Raw genomic sequence first — 15,738 nt, forward strand, 5'->3', positions numbered from 1 at the left:
TATTACCCTTTGAGAGGAAATCCTGAAGCTACTTACACCTTAAACTTGTTCAAGTGACTTTGCAATGCTGATGAAGCCTAAACCAAACAACAGAATGCAACAGCTTATTTTTAAATCTTAATACTGTATATATCCATCTGCAAATAAACAACATCACCCAGCAAGGCTGGCTTGAAGGCTGCTGAGTTTCCTTCGGGGCTGTTCTGTCCTGTATCACAGCAGCTCCCACCTGGTGGCAGCACAGTCACACACACAGGCCCACACATGGGAAAAAGAGAGTTTAAAAATTTAAAAAAAAAAAAAATTGCCTGTCACCTATGTGGAATGAATTCTTTTATTTTTCTCATGCTTTTGTGTGTTGCCAAGTTTCCTTTTCCTATGGAAACTCCCATCATTAATACACAAAAGCAAGATTTGAAATCCTGCCTGATCCACTTGCCCCTGAAGGTGTTTAACAGGAATACCTTATTGGTGTGTAACATTTGGCTGAGAAACTCTTGTCTAAGCTACTTGAAATGCAATTTTTCTGTTGGATCTCTCTCACTAACTATTCTAATTCCCAAGGATCACTAAAATGGGTCTAAGAAAGTAATGCTCTAATAAACCACTGCAATTGCCTGTTAGACAGTCATCCCTCTATTTAATTATAGCTTAAAGTAATTTCTTATTCTAAGCATCCCCTTATTTTCCAAAAATCTGCCACTTCTTCATGGTGACCACTGATTCTTTGTCCTTAAGATGATGACTGGATATTACATGACCTTCAAATCACAGAGTGAACAGTGAAAATAAATATCCTTCCACATAGTGTTTCTGTATTGATGTATTTCATGAATGCAATCACATACCTTTAATAACTAAATTTAACTTTTATTAAGCATGACTGCACAAAGGAAGAGACAAAAACATTTTATTTATTTTAATTTTATTTTGAAACTACTGACCTCACTTTTAGGGCTAAAGATGTCCCAGGTAAAACTAAGTTGAAAGGATGAAACAAAGTGCCATGAATCAGTAACTGAAAAGCATTCTTGTGCCATAAAGGAAAATAAATCATATTATGTTTTTCTGAACCAAAAAAAAAAGAAAAAAAGCAAAAAAATTGTATCCAGTATATGAAGATACAGTTTGGATCAGAGCGTAATTTAGAACATCAGTTTCTTCTGAATTCTATTTCTTGGTTAAGGAAAACCCCAGACCCCTTTGTTGCATATTTTTTTTTAAGAACTAATAAAAGGAAAATAGGAAAATGCAACTTTTAATTACAGACAAATAAAGTCACGCCCCTTAATTTATGGGTTTTTAGACAGAAAATGAACAACTAAGCCTAGATTTGCTTCATCTTTCATGTATCTTGTGATAAACCTGTTCGGAAGTATTATTAAAATGAAAATTGCATCCTGATTTACATCAGTTTCTTTTATGACTGAACTTGTCTGCTCTAGGCTAGCAAACCTCAGCTTTTTTTAGAAACACAGGAACATTTTCCAAACTGTATTTCAGCACACTTGTACTCATATTAAAGAACAGTCTTGCAAAACATGCATACAATACAGAACTAATTTTTAGACTAGTAATCCCTCATCCTCTGAAAGACTTCTAGAAAAACTTAATCATTCAACAAAACAAGCTTGTGGAGCTGATAAACAAAATTTCCTTTTTCATGCTGCTTTTCAGGCTCGTCAGTAATACACTGAGAATCCACCTAGCCAAAAGAAGTAAGATGAAAATCAGAATGCATTCTTAATGTTTTCCTATATAACACAGCTAAGAAAAAGTCTTGAAGAGTTCTGAGTTTTAGATCATGCAGGAATTTCAGTTCCATGCCACACACTGCAACAAGAGCCAGGGCTCCAAAATGCTTTATCTCATGGTTTGCCATGATTTTAGAACACTATTCTACAATGAATTCAAAAGCATTACAGGCAGTATTTGATGATCTAAGATGTCCTGGGATTTTTCAGATGCAGTGGAGGAAATCCTGATCCAAGGCCTACACATCAGCTTGTTATAAAAGACAAACACCAGCAGAAGTGAGTGTATTACCTTCCTAAATCCAAGGATAACTGAATTTTAACATGAAAATAGAAACACTTTGGCCTAAGGCAGTATATCAAAACATACTCTAAAAAAATGCCTTTTAGAAATAAATGCCCTTGGTGTTTTTGCTGTTGTCCCTCTTTTCAAGGGTGTCCCAAACCCCTACTTTATGGGCTGCAGGGTGGGAGAGGCAAAGGGAGTGTGTGTGTAGCACTTTTACTCCTGCATTCACTAATTCCTCATCCTCTTTTTAATCAAGAAACTCTACTTGTCCTCTAGGAAATCCAGTGGCCTGCAGAGGCCCTTAGAGAAAGAAAGGTAGGATGTCTAATAGAGTAGGAAGCTAGAGGAGAGTTTTCTCATGAAACCCTCCTGGGTCTTGAGAAAACTGTCCTCCTGTCTGACCCCAGCACATCTGCTCTGAAACGAGCCACATTTCTGTCTGCCTAGAAAGGAAAATCCACCTCAAACCACAGCAAGCAAAAACAAACAAAAATGCACTGCATTCAGGAAAATGTAGCTACAGCTACTTAACAGAGAGAATAGAAAATTTTAACTTCCAAAAAAAGTGAAGTTACCTTTACAATCTCTCTCACCTTAAAACCATGGAGAGCTCTCTTTAAAAACGCTAAATATTTATACACACAAAATTAAAAAAAACAAGCAACAACTAAGCAGACTACAAAAGCAGTGTATCAACAGTAGTAAATGATTACATAAATAAAAGTTCATATGCTTTAAATTTAACCCTACAGTGCTTTTGATAATTTTCAAATTGAATAATCCTTTCAACACTCTTAACTAACTCTGCTGGAGTACTCAAACTCCTCAAAAAAAACAACCAACAAAAACCCCCACAAAAATAAAACAAACAAACAAACAAATTAAAAAAACAAATAAAAAAAACCCCACCCCACTGCACAAGTACTTTAAAATTTATACCCTTACCTGATTCCATGCATATGGCTTCTCATACCAGGTAGGATCAATTATGTCTCGAGGCTTTGATTTGCAGATTAAACTGAAATTACATAAATACAGCCTTGAGAAATACACTTGTATTTGGTTCATTACAAAGACAAAGAATTTTTTTATATGAGATACAACCTGGTATTTACAAGGTGTCTATGCTAAAGGAAATATTAAATTTCCCTCTTAATCTAGTCTGATTTTTCACTTCTCTGTACTTTGCCTATCCAGTGGAGTAAGTCAAAATAGAAATTTTCACAGGGACGTATCATGTATCAGAATGTATCTTCTTCTAAAGAAAATAGAGTATTTTTTACAAAGCACTAGAATTTGCAACTGTAATTTATTCCTTAAATTTTATGTATGCTTACTCAATAGAATGCATAATATAGCTATTTTTAGGGTATTTTGTTTTGCATGACAACTCAATTACTATAGATTGTCTGTCTGCTCCAGTTATTTCCTCAAGCTGTGCAAAGTACAACAGTAGCAGACATTAATTAATTCTGTCTAGATGTGTTTTTCAAAAACTGATTTTAGTCTTAAGTAGTGGTGACATGTTGTAAATACAATTAGCTTTTGAAAAATGGAAAACAGTTATGAAAGATTTTTCAGGCTAAATTTTTACCTATGTAATTGAATTAATAAATGTTTTTTCCAAAACAGAAAGTGCAAGTGGAAAAAAAGCATTGAAAACCAAGAAAGATTTTACGTAAGGGAAAAGAAGAAATCATTACAATAATCAGACTGTTTATTCCTTCAAATAAAGACATACAAAAATAATATAAAATAAAAATTTAAATAAAAATATCTGTAGGATGCTTGGAGGACAACCAATAAATGTGCAAAAATTCCAGGAGAAAAGGCTAGCACAGAAAGGTAGAAAATCCTGAAGACAAGGAGCCCGGGGCTGATGAGAGTGACCGAGTCAGGCTGGAGGCGCTGACTGAGCTGGGAACACGTCAGTGCCCAGGACCTGTGCCAAGGTCTGACCCTTCCCCTCCCAGTGCCTGGAGATGTCTGAACAATCAGCCCAAAATAGGTGCCCAAACTGCAGCAAGTATTCACATGTCTGAACAAATAGCAGTGACATTTTAGTGCCTTCAATTCAGCATGTAAGTGTTGATGCCCCAGCATGAGCTGTTACTGTCACAGTCACCTCCAGACAGGGGTTGTGGCCTTCCCTCTTTCTGCCTATCCACGTTCCTTGACTTCTCCATTGCTTGTGCTCTTTTAATTTCATTCCTAGTGCCTCTAAAGGTAAGGCTGACTTGTTAATTTACAATGGAATGCATCCAAATTTTATTTGGAGTTTCGGAAATAGGAAATATGGGTGTTTGCTTTTAACTTAAGGCAATTTAATACGTTTTTTTTCCCCACAGATAAGAGAGCAAGTACTTTGAAAAACAAGGAGCACCTGAAAAATTAGCATCAACAGCAGCTCTGATAATCATTCTGATAACCCTGGATAAGAGCAGGGTTCTGATCTTTATCACCACAATGAACTGCCTAACTTTGACATCCTGCAGTTACTTCATCAAAGCTCTATTGGCAAAAAGAAAGGTCCTATTTCTTAGGATGAGGCTGATAAAAGTTATGTTATGGCCTCTAGACCAGGCCATATCTTTTTAAGATAGTTTAGTAGAGAGCCAGGTCAGGATGAGAAAAATCTCCTGATGATACAGACAGCACTAAAATTCATGCTGAGTGTACAAATAAGGGAAGATTTTTCACATTATGCTCAGCAGGTACAGACAGAAGGAGCTGTTCTGGGATAGTTCACTAAACTACAAGCTGAAAAATCTCCAGGCTGGCTACACTGAATCACAATGGTCTTTTCAGAACCACTGCTTCACTTCCAAGAAGGAGGGAGGCTTGCAGGGAAAAAAGGCAGGTGACCTTACTTCAGTTCCTAAATTTGCCTGGGACTTCCAATTCACTTGGCACCTGTTCTGCACAAGTCTGCTGAGGGAGGAAAGGCAGCACACATGATTCAAATTTAATATACAGGAAGAAAGAATTCTAAATCCTTCTGCACTGTTATGACATAGGACTCAATTAGCTTTGTCCTGGGTGCAAAATCCAAGGATACATAAGAGTTGATATCCTGTATAACAGGTTTTACAGTCTAGGTTTTATGACTCTCAAGTGATTTGGCTTCCCTGAAGAACCAGTGCTACCACAAGAAGTCTAAGGTTGTTTAGTATACTGCTTTTAAAAATAAACAAAATAAATGAAATGCATCATTACATGAAAGCATATATTATTTTTCCAAAGCCTAACCTGAGCTATGCTTCAAGCAATCATTAATTTTTGCTGAGACTGTGAAACAGAAGATCTTATTTCTACAAAATGATTACCATAGAAGCTTCTGACGAATATCCTCCTGCAGCTGTGCCACTTGCTCTTGTCCACAGACAAGAGCTTGCTCACAGAGCAGCTTATTCATGGCTGTCCTCAGACTGTTTATCTGTAAAACACCAGTTACAGAATATAAAGCACTTTAAACCAGCATAAGGTCTGTATTGTATTACACTGACATGAAGGTGGTTGTGGCAACCACATCACTGAACTTCAATTGGAATAGTATTTCCATAAGTAAAAACATCAGAAATTTCAGAAATGCTTCTTCCTGCAGTTAGCTGCACCTCTGGTGGTCAATGATATTGATATTTCAGCCACATGGTATCACAATTTTTAAGGTTACTCAGATATGCCATAAAACATACAGGCTACCACTTACCTGGACTTTTTCCAAAGCAGAATTCCTTCTGTGAAAGTTGTTTTTTGTTTGTTTTTTTTTTTCTCTCTGTCCATAATTTTTCACATATACAGCAGCTTTGTGTTACCATTCTGACTAAGGCATCATGAACACAGCCAGCACACCCAAGTCAGTGCTTTCAGAAAATAACAGCTCACAGATGTGTGCATCAGAATGTCCACTGTGTCCTTGGAAAACCTCCAGGAACCACCCTAAGCACCTGTTTCACACACAGACTTACCCAGGGCATGTCCTTCACTGTCCCAGGCATGTGTCAAATACACTGTCCTGCACTGTTGTGTACATGCTTCCTTCTGACAGAGCTCACTCTCTGAGCTGCAGAAGGCAGTAATGAGGAATGTAGGGGTTTTATTGTTTGGCTGATTTGCTCTGAGATGCATCTCAATACAGATGACTTATCAGAGCTGTAAAATCAAACTGAAGCCTGCAAAGCAGCAATGCTCTGCTTGTTAGTAAAAGCCATGGCAATCATAAGAACAAAACTAGTAAGTGCAAAACTGATTTTATTTTGAGAAGTGTGTAACATTCTATGTTATCTTATTTGTTCAGAGCAGGGGGCAACTGCTTCTTCTGATAAAAATCCAAGAGCATAAAAAGGGAGCACACTGAAAAACCCCAATAAACAAACAAAACTACAAAAAAACCCCAAACCCCACAGTCCAAACAATCTTTTCTATTAGCACTAAGAGTTAACAAGCTCAGATGCACTGACTTATGCTGAATTCCTACTGTAGTGAAAACTCTTTATGCAAGTTTTACCTCTGTTATGTCTTCCAGTCCAAACTGCACATCAAATGTCACCTCCATATCATTTGCTGGAAACAGTGGAGCCCCAGATGTCTGACTCCAACCCAAACCACACAATACACCAGTGAAGTACTTGCCACTTTTATCAACTCTACATGAAAAAGAAAGAAAACAGGCTCATTAAGAGATGAAGAAATGAAACTCTTATGAAGACAGACTTAAATTAATTTGTCTAAGCCATCCAAAGCAAGACGTGTTTGAAAGAAGCTAAAACAATTGAGAGGCATTCACACTCAGTCATACTGGTTTATAAAATATACAGTGATGATACAAAACTGAAGCTCTGATTATAAAAACATATACTCATAAAACTTACTATAAAATCATACATAAGCAAAATTAAGGAAAGCAAGCTTCACTATTTTGAAATGAATGTCTGCAAATACCAGAAATTCAAGAAAACACAACAGAGCTCAGCTTTTACAAAAAATTATGCAAGTTCCTCTTCTCATGTAGATTTAACATTCCCAGTTTACCATTCCATCTTCCCAGGCTTCCAGCACAACTGTCAGGAGCTGTAATGTCTTATCATGAGAGGAGACTCTGCAGTATTCATAAGCATATGAACAAGTTATATTACCTACATTCTAAACTAAAACTCATAAAAAAATACCAGGAAGAGAATACATAAAATGCTAAAAGCAAATAAATAATATCTGTCAAAAATTTGTGAGGATCCTAAAGAAAATAATAAAAGACCCACCATTTTAAAATGCACAAATACCTAAGTTCTATTGCAGGAGCAAACAGCATACTGAGGAGTGCAAGCAGGCCATGAATAGGTGGCATCAAAGATGTTTCACCTAAAATCACGGACCCTGGCAGCAAAAGAAAAAAAATCACTCTAAGGAGCATTTAATGAAAATGACACCTCAAAAAGATGTAACACAGAACTACAGTGACATATTTACTCATAGATTACTCATATAAAACAAGCAGTCTAGAGAAACCATCCAAACGTTTTTGTTAGGCATTACCAGCTGCAGTTACTGATACATCAGTGGCCACCAAGAGCTGCTGAAAGGGATCTTCTGCACCATCATGGACAACAATGGAGTTTATGCTGTCCTTATGTATGAAAACATTTCTGGGGAAGAAATATTTTCAACAATAAAAACCTCAAAACTCATAAAAACATATACATAAAAACATTTTAAATTCACAACAAAAACTCAGAATAGTTGCTTACTGTTAGCAGATTTAAATGACAGTTAATAAATAATCTCTTTGTGAGACAATAATGCACCTTAAAACTACTCCAAGATTTTAAACAGCAATAGCATGTGAATTAATGCAATACAAGCTTGACTCCTTCAGTGTTTTCAATGAGTAAAAATTCTGGAAAAATCTGTGTAGGAGTAACTATGTGGTTTTTGTCCAGTTTATTTATTGAAAATAATAGATAAGAACATGACTATACTTCCCAATAAGTCTTCTCATACCTGAACTGGGATATTTTGGTCAGACTGTAGCATTTCAGCTGGTAAGGACTGAAAGGACCAAAAATCGTTACCTTGAAAAAAAAGGGAGAGAGACACATTTGAGTTGGCCAGCACCTGGATCTCTTCAAATCTCAGTGATTTATAAATTAGAACCAAACACATTTCAGCATGTACTGAACAACACTGAGCTGCTCAATTGATAATTTGACACTTCAGTTTCACTCATCTAAAGCAAACTTTGCTTGTTGAGGCACTTCACTAAAATTATCTATTTTCAAAGGTGCTGCAGATTCCTGATTTTCCTCCTGCTTAAAAACATGAGTTCAGACTTCATAGATCACTGAAGAAAATCAGATAATTTTATTTATCTGACAAGGTCTTTAATCTTGAAAATATCTCACTTTATGAAGTGGGCAGTTAAACAGGTTTACTCCTGTGGATAAATGCAGCATGATTAGGTGCTTGAAAGCCTGAAATTTTGTCACATCTGAACTGGAAAAATAATCAGCATGTAGGTGAGGCCCAACTTGTAATCACAATGCAGAACAGGACACACATCTTCCTGTTTTATATTCCAACTTGGTAGTGACTAGATAGCTCAAAACACATTTCTGATTTTGGCACTGGCAGAGGAAAAGCATCATTACCATTAGTTACTGGAGTGTTCACTGATGCATCTATCCCAGCTGCTTACCTATCACTAGCTGATGAAGAATCAAACATTGTGTACAGTAAAAACCATGTTTAGATTTTCTGAAAAACTGACAGGGTTATAAACTTGCTCTTTTGCTATGGCTTATATAATGAAGACTACCATGTACAGAAACATTGCATTCTGCTGTTCAGTTTTATCTCTGTTCTGCTTGAGTTCAAAGTGCTGTCTTATTAGAAGAGCAGAATCACTTAGCTCTCAGGCTGTACTTCAAAACTCTGTTCAAGGCTGCAGCAGACCAGTCTGAAACAGTGTCACACTATGGCTTTCTAGCAACAGAAAGCAAAATGAATGAAATGCATCAAATAGAGCTTCGTTATTTGTGGCACTTTCGGTCCTCATCTCCATTCTAACAATGTGAGAAGCAGGATCATGTGGTGACAGGCCAAAACCATCACTCAAGTTACCTTATGGGTTGGTGCATCAGATTTCTTTTCAGAAAAGCACTTCAACAATCTTTCAATGAGATGCTTTTCTTCCTGTCTTGCAGATACAGGCGTTTGCTCTTCTTTCTTTGCTTCATCCAAAAATAATCCCTTGAGCAAATCATGGCTTTGCTATAAAATAAAGGAAGTGTTAAAGTGTTGAACAATTATTTCTTAAAAAATTTTACAAAGCAGGTCCTACACAAGATATACTCACATACAAAGACAAAATACAATGTTCTGATGACTCTTCAAATTATATAAAACGTCAAAATGGAGGAGAGTTAAAATTATGAAGAAGTTAACAGTTTTTCAGTTTTTAGTAAGACTGAACAGTTCAACTGAGGAAATCCTTTCCCAAGAAGCATCTCTTCCAGAAGGGGTCTCAAAGCAGCAATGCTTTTGGCCAACAGCTCAATATGCATTATGCACACATATAAAAATACACTGCCCTATCCAAGTATTAACCTTGCCACTAGTCAAGCTGCAGCTCGGCTGCTCAGTTCAGCCAGAACTGAATTATAAACCAGAGCAAGACGAGCAGCAGCAGCTCTGTCAGTACACACCTGTGAGTCGTGTGACTCCTCTGCCAGCTCAGCGTGGCGCTCCCTGATGAGCACATCCCGAATGTTCACCAGGCCGCTGTGGCCCGAGTGCCGGAACACATCCACGTGCAGGACGCCGTGCAGCAGGGAATAAACCTCCACCAGCAGCGTGCAGCCGCTGACCAGCGAGGCAAACCTCTGGCTGGCACTGCAGCTCCACGGCTCCCCGCACACCAGGGATCGGGCAGAGGGACACATCTTGCAGATCTTGAACTCCAAAGCCTAGAGCAGAAACATCGGGAACAGCGCTTGCCTGACTAGAGAGCCAGCGAGGAAATATTTCACTCCCTCAACAAACTGTCTGAATTAATAACTATGAATTATTTCATAATTACTGTGGTGGCTTTTGTTAACTCCTAAGGCTGCTGTAAAGCTACTGGCATAATTCCTACTCCATCACTGCCAACACATGACAGCTCACGTATCTTCAGTATAGTACATAGCTGCTAAGGAATCAGAGCAAACAGTGCATAAAGGATAATTTGGTAGTAATTCACTATTCATAATGAAATCTTAGGAGCACAGAGATGTCTTCTCTGGAAAAAAACTTAAGTCTACAACTGTTTTCAACTAAGTTAACAGAAAACTTGGTAAGACCACTACGGCTCTTCTGTCCCTGGCAGGCAAGAGTATTTAAGTTCCCATGTCCACAATCACTACCTGTAATTGTGTCTTTGAATGAATTTACAGGAGAAACCCTGGGTTTGTTCTAGCTAGTCATTAAAAGATCAGGCCTGAAGCAGAAATACATTTCCATTTAGCATGTGTGCAGAAAACACAAAAAAGGATGCTTCTTGCCAAAATTATTTTTTTACATCAATTACAAAAGAAAACCAAACAAAATTAGCCCTGCAAAGATCTAATCTTATTTCTACTGGTCCATTTCTCATTTTCATCATTAAATGCTTCTGAAAATAGAATTAGTATGACACAACTGTTTCTATTAGCTTAAAAAGTGAGCACTGAAAACCTGAATTATATTTAAAGTATTTGTACATCTACCTCAAGAGAATTATTTCTCTGAAAAACTAGCTATTAAATCCCTCTCATTTGATCCAAAGATCATTAGATCTATAACACTTATATGTAATCATCAAGAGAATTCTGTCTGAAAAGATCCCAGGAAAACCAGCAGTTCAGAGAACAGCAAAGCAGCATGAAAAAATCCCACAGCTTTACAAAATTAGGAATTCTCTACAATTAAATACACCGTAGTTCAAGTACACATGAGAATTTCTGCTCTGTAAATACACACACTTCTGGAATTTTATTAGTGAAGGTGATTTGAAGGTACTTCCATCAGCAAAATATGTATTATTTAAGTATTATTCTGAAAAGCATCCTGACTTGAAGTTCACTCCTGTTTGTCACGCCAGACACAAAATACCCAGCAAGCCACAGCCAACAGCATCACCCTTACCTGGAAAGGAAGCCCTTGAAGACACCTTGGAATCTCTTTTAGTTTATTTAAAGGCACTTCAGATCTATTGCCATAATCCACAAAAAAAACCTGTAAAAAGAATCAAGAGTATCTGCAAAGACTTCACAACATTAAAAAAATCTATCTTTAGTGGCAAGAAAAGTAATGACTTGAATTAAAAAATTACAGTACAACAAATCTTATCAAGTCACATGGAAGCAAATTCAAAGTCTAGAAATTATGCAAATGAAGTCATATCAAAAAGAATACATCAAATTTTATCACATCTATTATTTGATCCCTTGGCGTAAGTATCTGCTTCTAATGCAAATAATCCCCTAAATCTAGAAAAGGCAAGTTTCTCTGAAAGACTAAATTCTCTCCCCACATTAAGATCTGTGTAACCTTCTTCAGTGGGAGATACTACCAAAAACTACTTTTAGCTAAGCAAATGTGAACATGTATTCAGTGACTGTTCATAAACTCAAATGAGAAAGTGATGAGATTAGCACTCCTATTCACTCGTTTTTCATTACTTTAAACCATGACAATATTCAGTATTAATTCTATAGCGGTGACACCCAGACAGGTTAAAAAATAAACGGAATTCAAAGGCCAATCTTTAAAAAATTTTAAAAATCTGCCCTAAAACTGCTGAAAAATATTGGCCTGAAAAATCAATACCAATCTTGAACTGTGGCACTAATTTCCATTACTCATATCAGCACAAAGCCAAAATATTCAGATGCGTTTGTTGATGATCTAGAACTCAGCAGCATAAACACTGTTCAAAAAAAAGCCACGTTTTCAGATTCACCAGAGGTTTTGGTCTTTATTTTATTTCACCCTGCAAGAGCTTCTCAATTTAATACTAGAAATTGCTGTGTTCTGTAAAAGAAACAAATTAATCTATTGTGGCCAGAGTGATCTGTAGAAAAAATAAATTTAAAAAAGGCAGCAAAGCTCTGAGATTGTTAACCCAATTACATGCTACCGATTCAATATGACACAGCACATTACCTCAGCAAGAGCTCCACGAACATACAGAACATGAGCTCTGTAGTATCCTCTCTTTCCCAGATAAGTGAAGGGTGCCAGACAAAGCACATCTACACATGGAGGCACTGCTAAATCCACCAGGTTCTGATAGTCGATTTCAGCACTTAGAGCCCGGAGCACGGCTGTGTTTTTTTCATCTGTCCTGTAACCCCAGAAGTGTCCAACTTCTACTACCTGCAAGTATAAAAATTAGACAATAACAGATTTCATATTATTCTTCCTCAAATACAAACCACATCTTAGCAAAATACATGAACACACTCCTACTCCTGACACAACAGTTTACACACACTGCAACAATGTAGTGAACATTTCTATTTCATAATTTGGTTTTTTTGGAAAATGTTTTATTTTCTGTGCAACACACTTTTCATCTAAACAGATTCTGAGATAAGCATTACTAAAATACAGGGACTGTTTTCATTTTCCTAAACCAAGATAACATATAGAAAATACAAGATAGACAGTTGACTAGACAGGTGCACAGATTTGGTGCACCCTTTTTTATTCATGACAGAACACCAATCGGTACATCAGCAGTGTCACTGCTATGATGAGCCATATCTTAGGGAACTGGTGAGAACATACACCTATTTAAAGCCAATTCAATAAAGCAAGTAATCTTTTGAAATGTGTATTCAAACTTTATACTGAATGCTTGTGATAAAAAACAATCTTTATTTACAATCATTAATGCTCACATATTACAACAGAAGTAGCCAAGTGATTGCAATGGGTCTGATCAAATTCCCTAACATTTTTCATCCAAAAGATTTAGCTGACTAAAAGGAGGAAAATACTCTTCTCTCCACTTGCAAAAAGGTACCACTACTAACAAGAGCTGTTTTAATACTTTATCTTATAATTTCCCCTAGCTCAGTGGTAGGAATGTTTTTATTATTTCTATTTCAGCAGCATATACATTGCTATTACTCTAGCAATACTAATGAAGATGACAGCTAACATAAGATTTAAAAATCACAGCTTCAGATTTCAGAAATATTTGTATATACATAGAATTTTCCCCTAATGCACTTCTATGCATGAAATATTTTTTCTGGATGAGTATATACTACCATTGATTAATCTCATTACTCATATGCATGTTTTCTGAAGAAAACCAGCAGTTAACAACCAGGTATATGGCCCAAATACCTTCTGATTTTCATTTTTATAGTTTACACAAGTATTTTACCTCTTTCATTAGTCCTCTTTACATTTATGTCTACTTCCAGCTAGCATTTACTGTCAGCAAATCCCACAAATTTTTAAATGCAAACATGTGAGTACTGTTTAACAAAGAACTACTAAAGATAAGACCAAGAATACTCCCCACACATTGTACAGACACCTCTGCACCAAAAACATTATCAGTACCCAATTTTTTAACATAAACTTGTCAGATATTAATCTCTGCTAAAGAGATTAATCTAGGTACTAATTATTAGATATGACCTACTTATATATAATATTCCTACCTCTGTTACCCTGATGGACAGAAAACGACTTGGGATCATCTTTGACATTTGTAAATCACCAAATAAGATTTTCACAGGCTCCACAGTCTGCTTCTGACAATCCACATTTACTCTAAAATGGAATGAAGATGCTAAATACTTCACTCACAAGGGAAAACTCAAGAGGATTAATTTTTTTGCTTTCATCTGCTTCCCAAGGTATCCCTAGGGCACATTTATGTACTTCATTATTTTTATTTAGACATAAATTAATTCAATTAGAATGCAAAATTATCAAACAGAACCAAATTACTGCACAGTAACTGTTTCAACTGCAGTAAAACCAAACACAAAAAGAAACATATCAGGGCACAACTCTGCCATCACTTTATTAGAAATTGAAAAAAATTAAGGTTAAGTAGTAAGGCTTTTCGTGATAGCATTATCTTCTAAGCTTATTTTTTAAAAAAACAGTATACAAAAGCACAAACATAAATTCAGCAAAATTTTATAGAGAAATATATATATAAAAATAAAATATTCCATTTACTTGACAAAAGATAAGAACTTTAAGTCTTCCAGGCTATGACACTTCACTTCCTCAAGAGCCAATTTTCACAAAGACTAAGTGCTGTTTTGGGCAGAGTGAAGGTGCTAAAATATTTTAATAAAAGCCAGGTACAATCAACTGGAAGTAAAATACTCACCTGTACTTTAACCTTTTCAGTTAATTCCTGCCTTCCTATTCTAGATTTCTGTTTTTAAAAGACTGAAATGGCTGCAGACTAATCAGGAGCTAGGCAGAAAGCCATTTTATCAGGTTACTTGTATGACCTGAAGCTCAGAATCACAACATAGGATAACACTGGAACAAACATGACAGATTTTCTGAGCAAAAGCAGGTGTGAGCCAAAGAGACTCACTACATTGCATTGCTCAGAATGAACTCCTATTATATTGTTACACCTCATGTCCTTATGTTTCCTGTTTCTTTTGTTATACTCTTGCCTCTCATCCCTTTCTTTTTTGTCCCCAAATGCTATTTCTTATTTACTTTGGTTATCACAATCCCCATATTATCTCATTGTCTCTATCAGGAACAGAAGTAACTGAGTACATCCATATTTTCATATGCCAAAGGAAAATGGAACAGAATCTTGAGGGACGGGCAGGGAAGATGACTGCTACTTGGAATTGTCTTGAACAGCAAAATACCTTTAACTAGAAAGAAATATTTAAAATAATCACCTTATTTCTAGCCCTGCAAAAACATTCTGTTTAGACAAAGTTTACATCTGTTTTTTTAAACTGATTTTTCCCTGGTGACACTTCCAAACTCCCACCAAGTCCAGCAAACCTATTTTTGCTGCAAAGAAACACATTTTACATATGCAATACAATTACCTTAGAAATTCTAAACCTGCAGCTCCTGCATCTTGCACTTGTCTTCTGATATCCTCTGGATGATGAACATGCAGCTCAAAAGGAATCTTCAGCTGTGACATCTTGACTGCCAGGTATACTTCAGGAAGAACTTTAAAAACTTCCTTTGGATTACGAGAGAACTCCACAAAAGCTCTGTTTACAAAAAAAAAAAAAAAAAAAAAAAAAAAAAAAAAAAAAAAAAAAGAAAAAATTAAATTAAATTTTTTTTCTCCCTGTCTTTGTCTTATCAGGCAAGCAGACAGTAAAAGGCAGGTTCCTCACAGGCTCTTTTATGTACTTGAAACTTTTATTATCATGATGGTGATAAGAAAACTTTCTACCATTATCACAGGCACATGATAAATTTAATACAAATAGGATGTGAAAATATAAGCAAATAAGGGAGGCAATAAAGGTTGGAAAAGGAATAAGAAGGGTTACATGAATTCAATTTTGGGCAGCCATAGGCTGAAACTAGTCAGATTATCAACTCAAAAAAGCCATCAGACTGTAGAATTGAGCTAAATTCAGCATAACAGACAGAAATAAATACAGACAATGAGTTGCAATTAAGGCCCACTGTTAGAGAACAGAA

General features: G+C 36.2%; 1 protein-coding gene across 1 annotated transcript in view; it reads right to left on the reverse strand.

The window, feature by feature from the left end:
* Positions 1 to 899: 899 nt before the first annotated feature.
* Positions 900 to 15,738, reverse strand: part of TDRD9 (tudor domain containing 9) — a 67,379-nt gene continuing 52,540 nt past the window's right edge. Inside the window, exons 24-36 of the mRNA XM_077783763.1 lie at positions 15,123 to 15,296; positions 13,740 to 13,851; positions 12,223 to 12,435; positions 11,203 to 11,292; positions 9,744 to 10,004; positions 9,160 to 9,309; positions 8,041 to 8,111; positions 7,576 to 7,685; positions 7,323 to 7,416; positions 6,551 to 6,689; positions 5,370 to 5,479; positions 2,989 to 3,061; positions 900 to 1,705 (exon numbers count right to left, since the gene is read on the reverse strand). Of these exons, the coding sequence (XP_077639889.1) occupies positions 1,610 to 1,705; positions 2,989 to 3,061; positions 5,370 to 5,479; positions 6,551 to 6,689; positions 7,323 to 7,416; positions 7,576 to 7,685; positions 8,041 to 8,111; positions 9,160 to 9,309; positions 9,744 to 10,004; positions 11,203 to 11,292; positions 12,223 to 12,435; positions 13,740 to 13,851; positions 15,123 to 15,296 (1,693 nt within the window). The 3' untranslated portion in view covers positions 900 to 1,609. The remainder of the gene's footprint in view (positions 1,706 to 2,988; positions 3,062 to 5,369; positions 5,480 to 6,550; positions 6,690 to 7,322; positions 7,417 to 7,575; positions 7,686 to 8,040; positions 8,112 to 9,159; positions 9,310 to 9,743; positions 10,005 to 11,202; positions 11,293 to 12,222; positions 12,436 to 13,739; positions 13,852 to 15,122; positions 15,297 to 15,738) is intronic.

Source organism: Lonchura striata, chromosome 6 (assembly GCF_046129695.1).
Source record: "Lonchura striata isolate bLonStr1 chromosome 6, bLonStr1.mat, whole genome shotgun sequence".
NCBI classification, from domain to species: domain Eukaryota; kingdom Metazoa; phylum Chordata; class Aves; order Passeriformes; family Estrildidae; genus Lonchura; species Lonchura striata.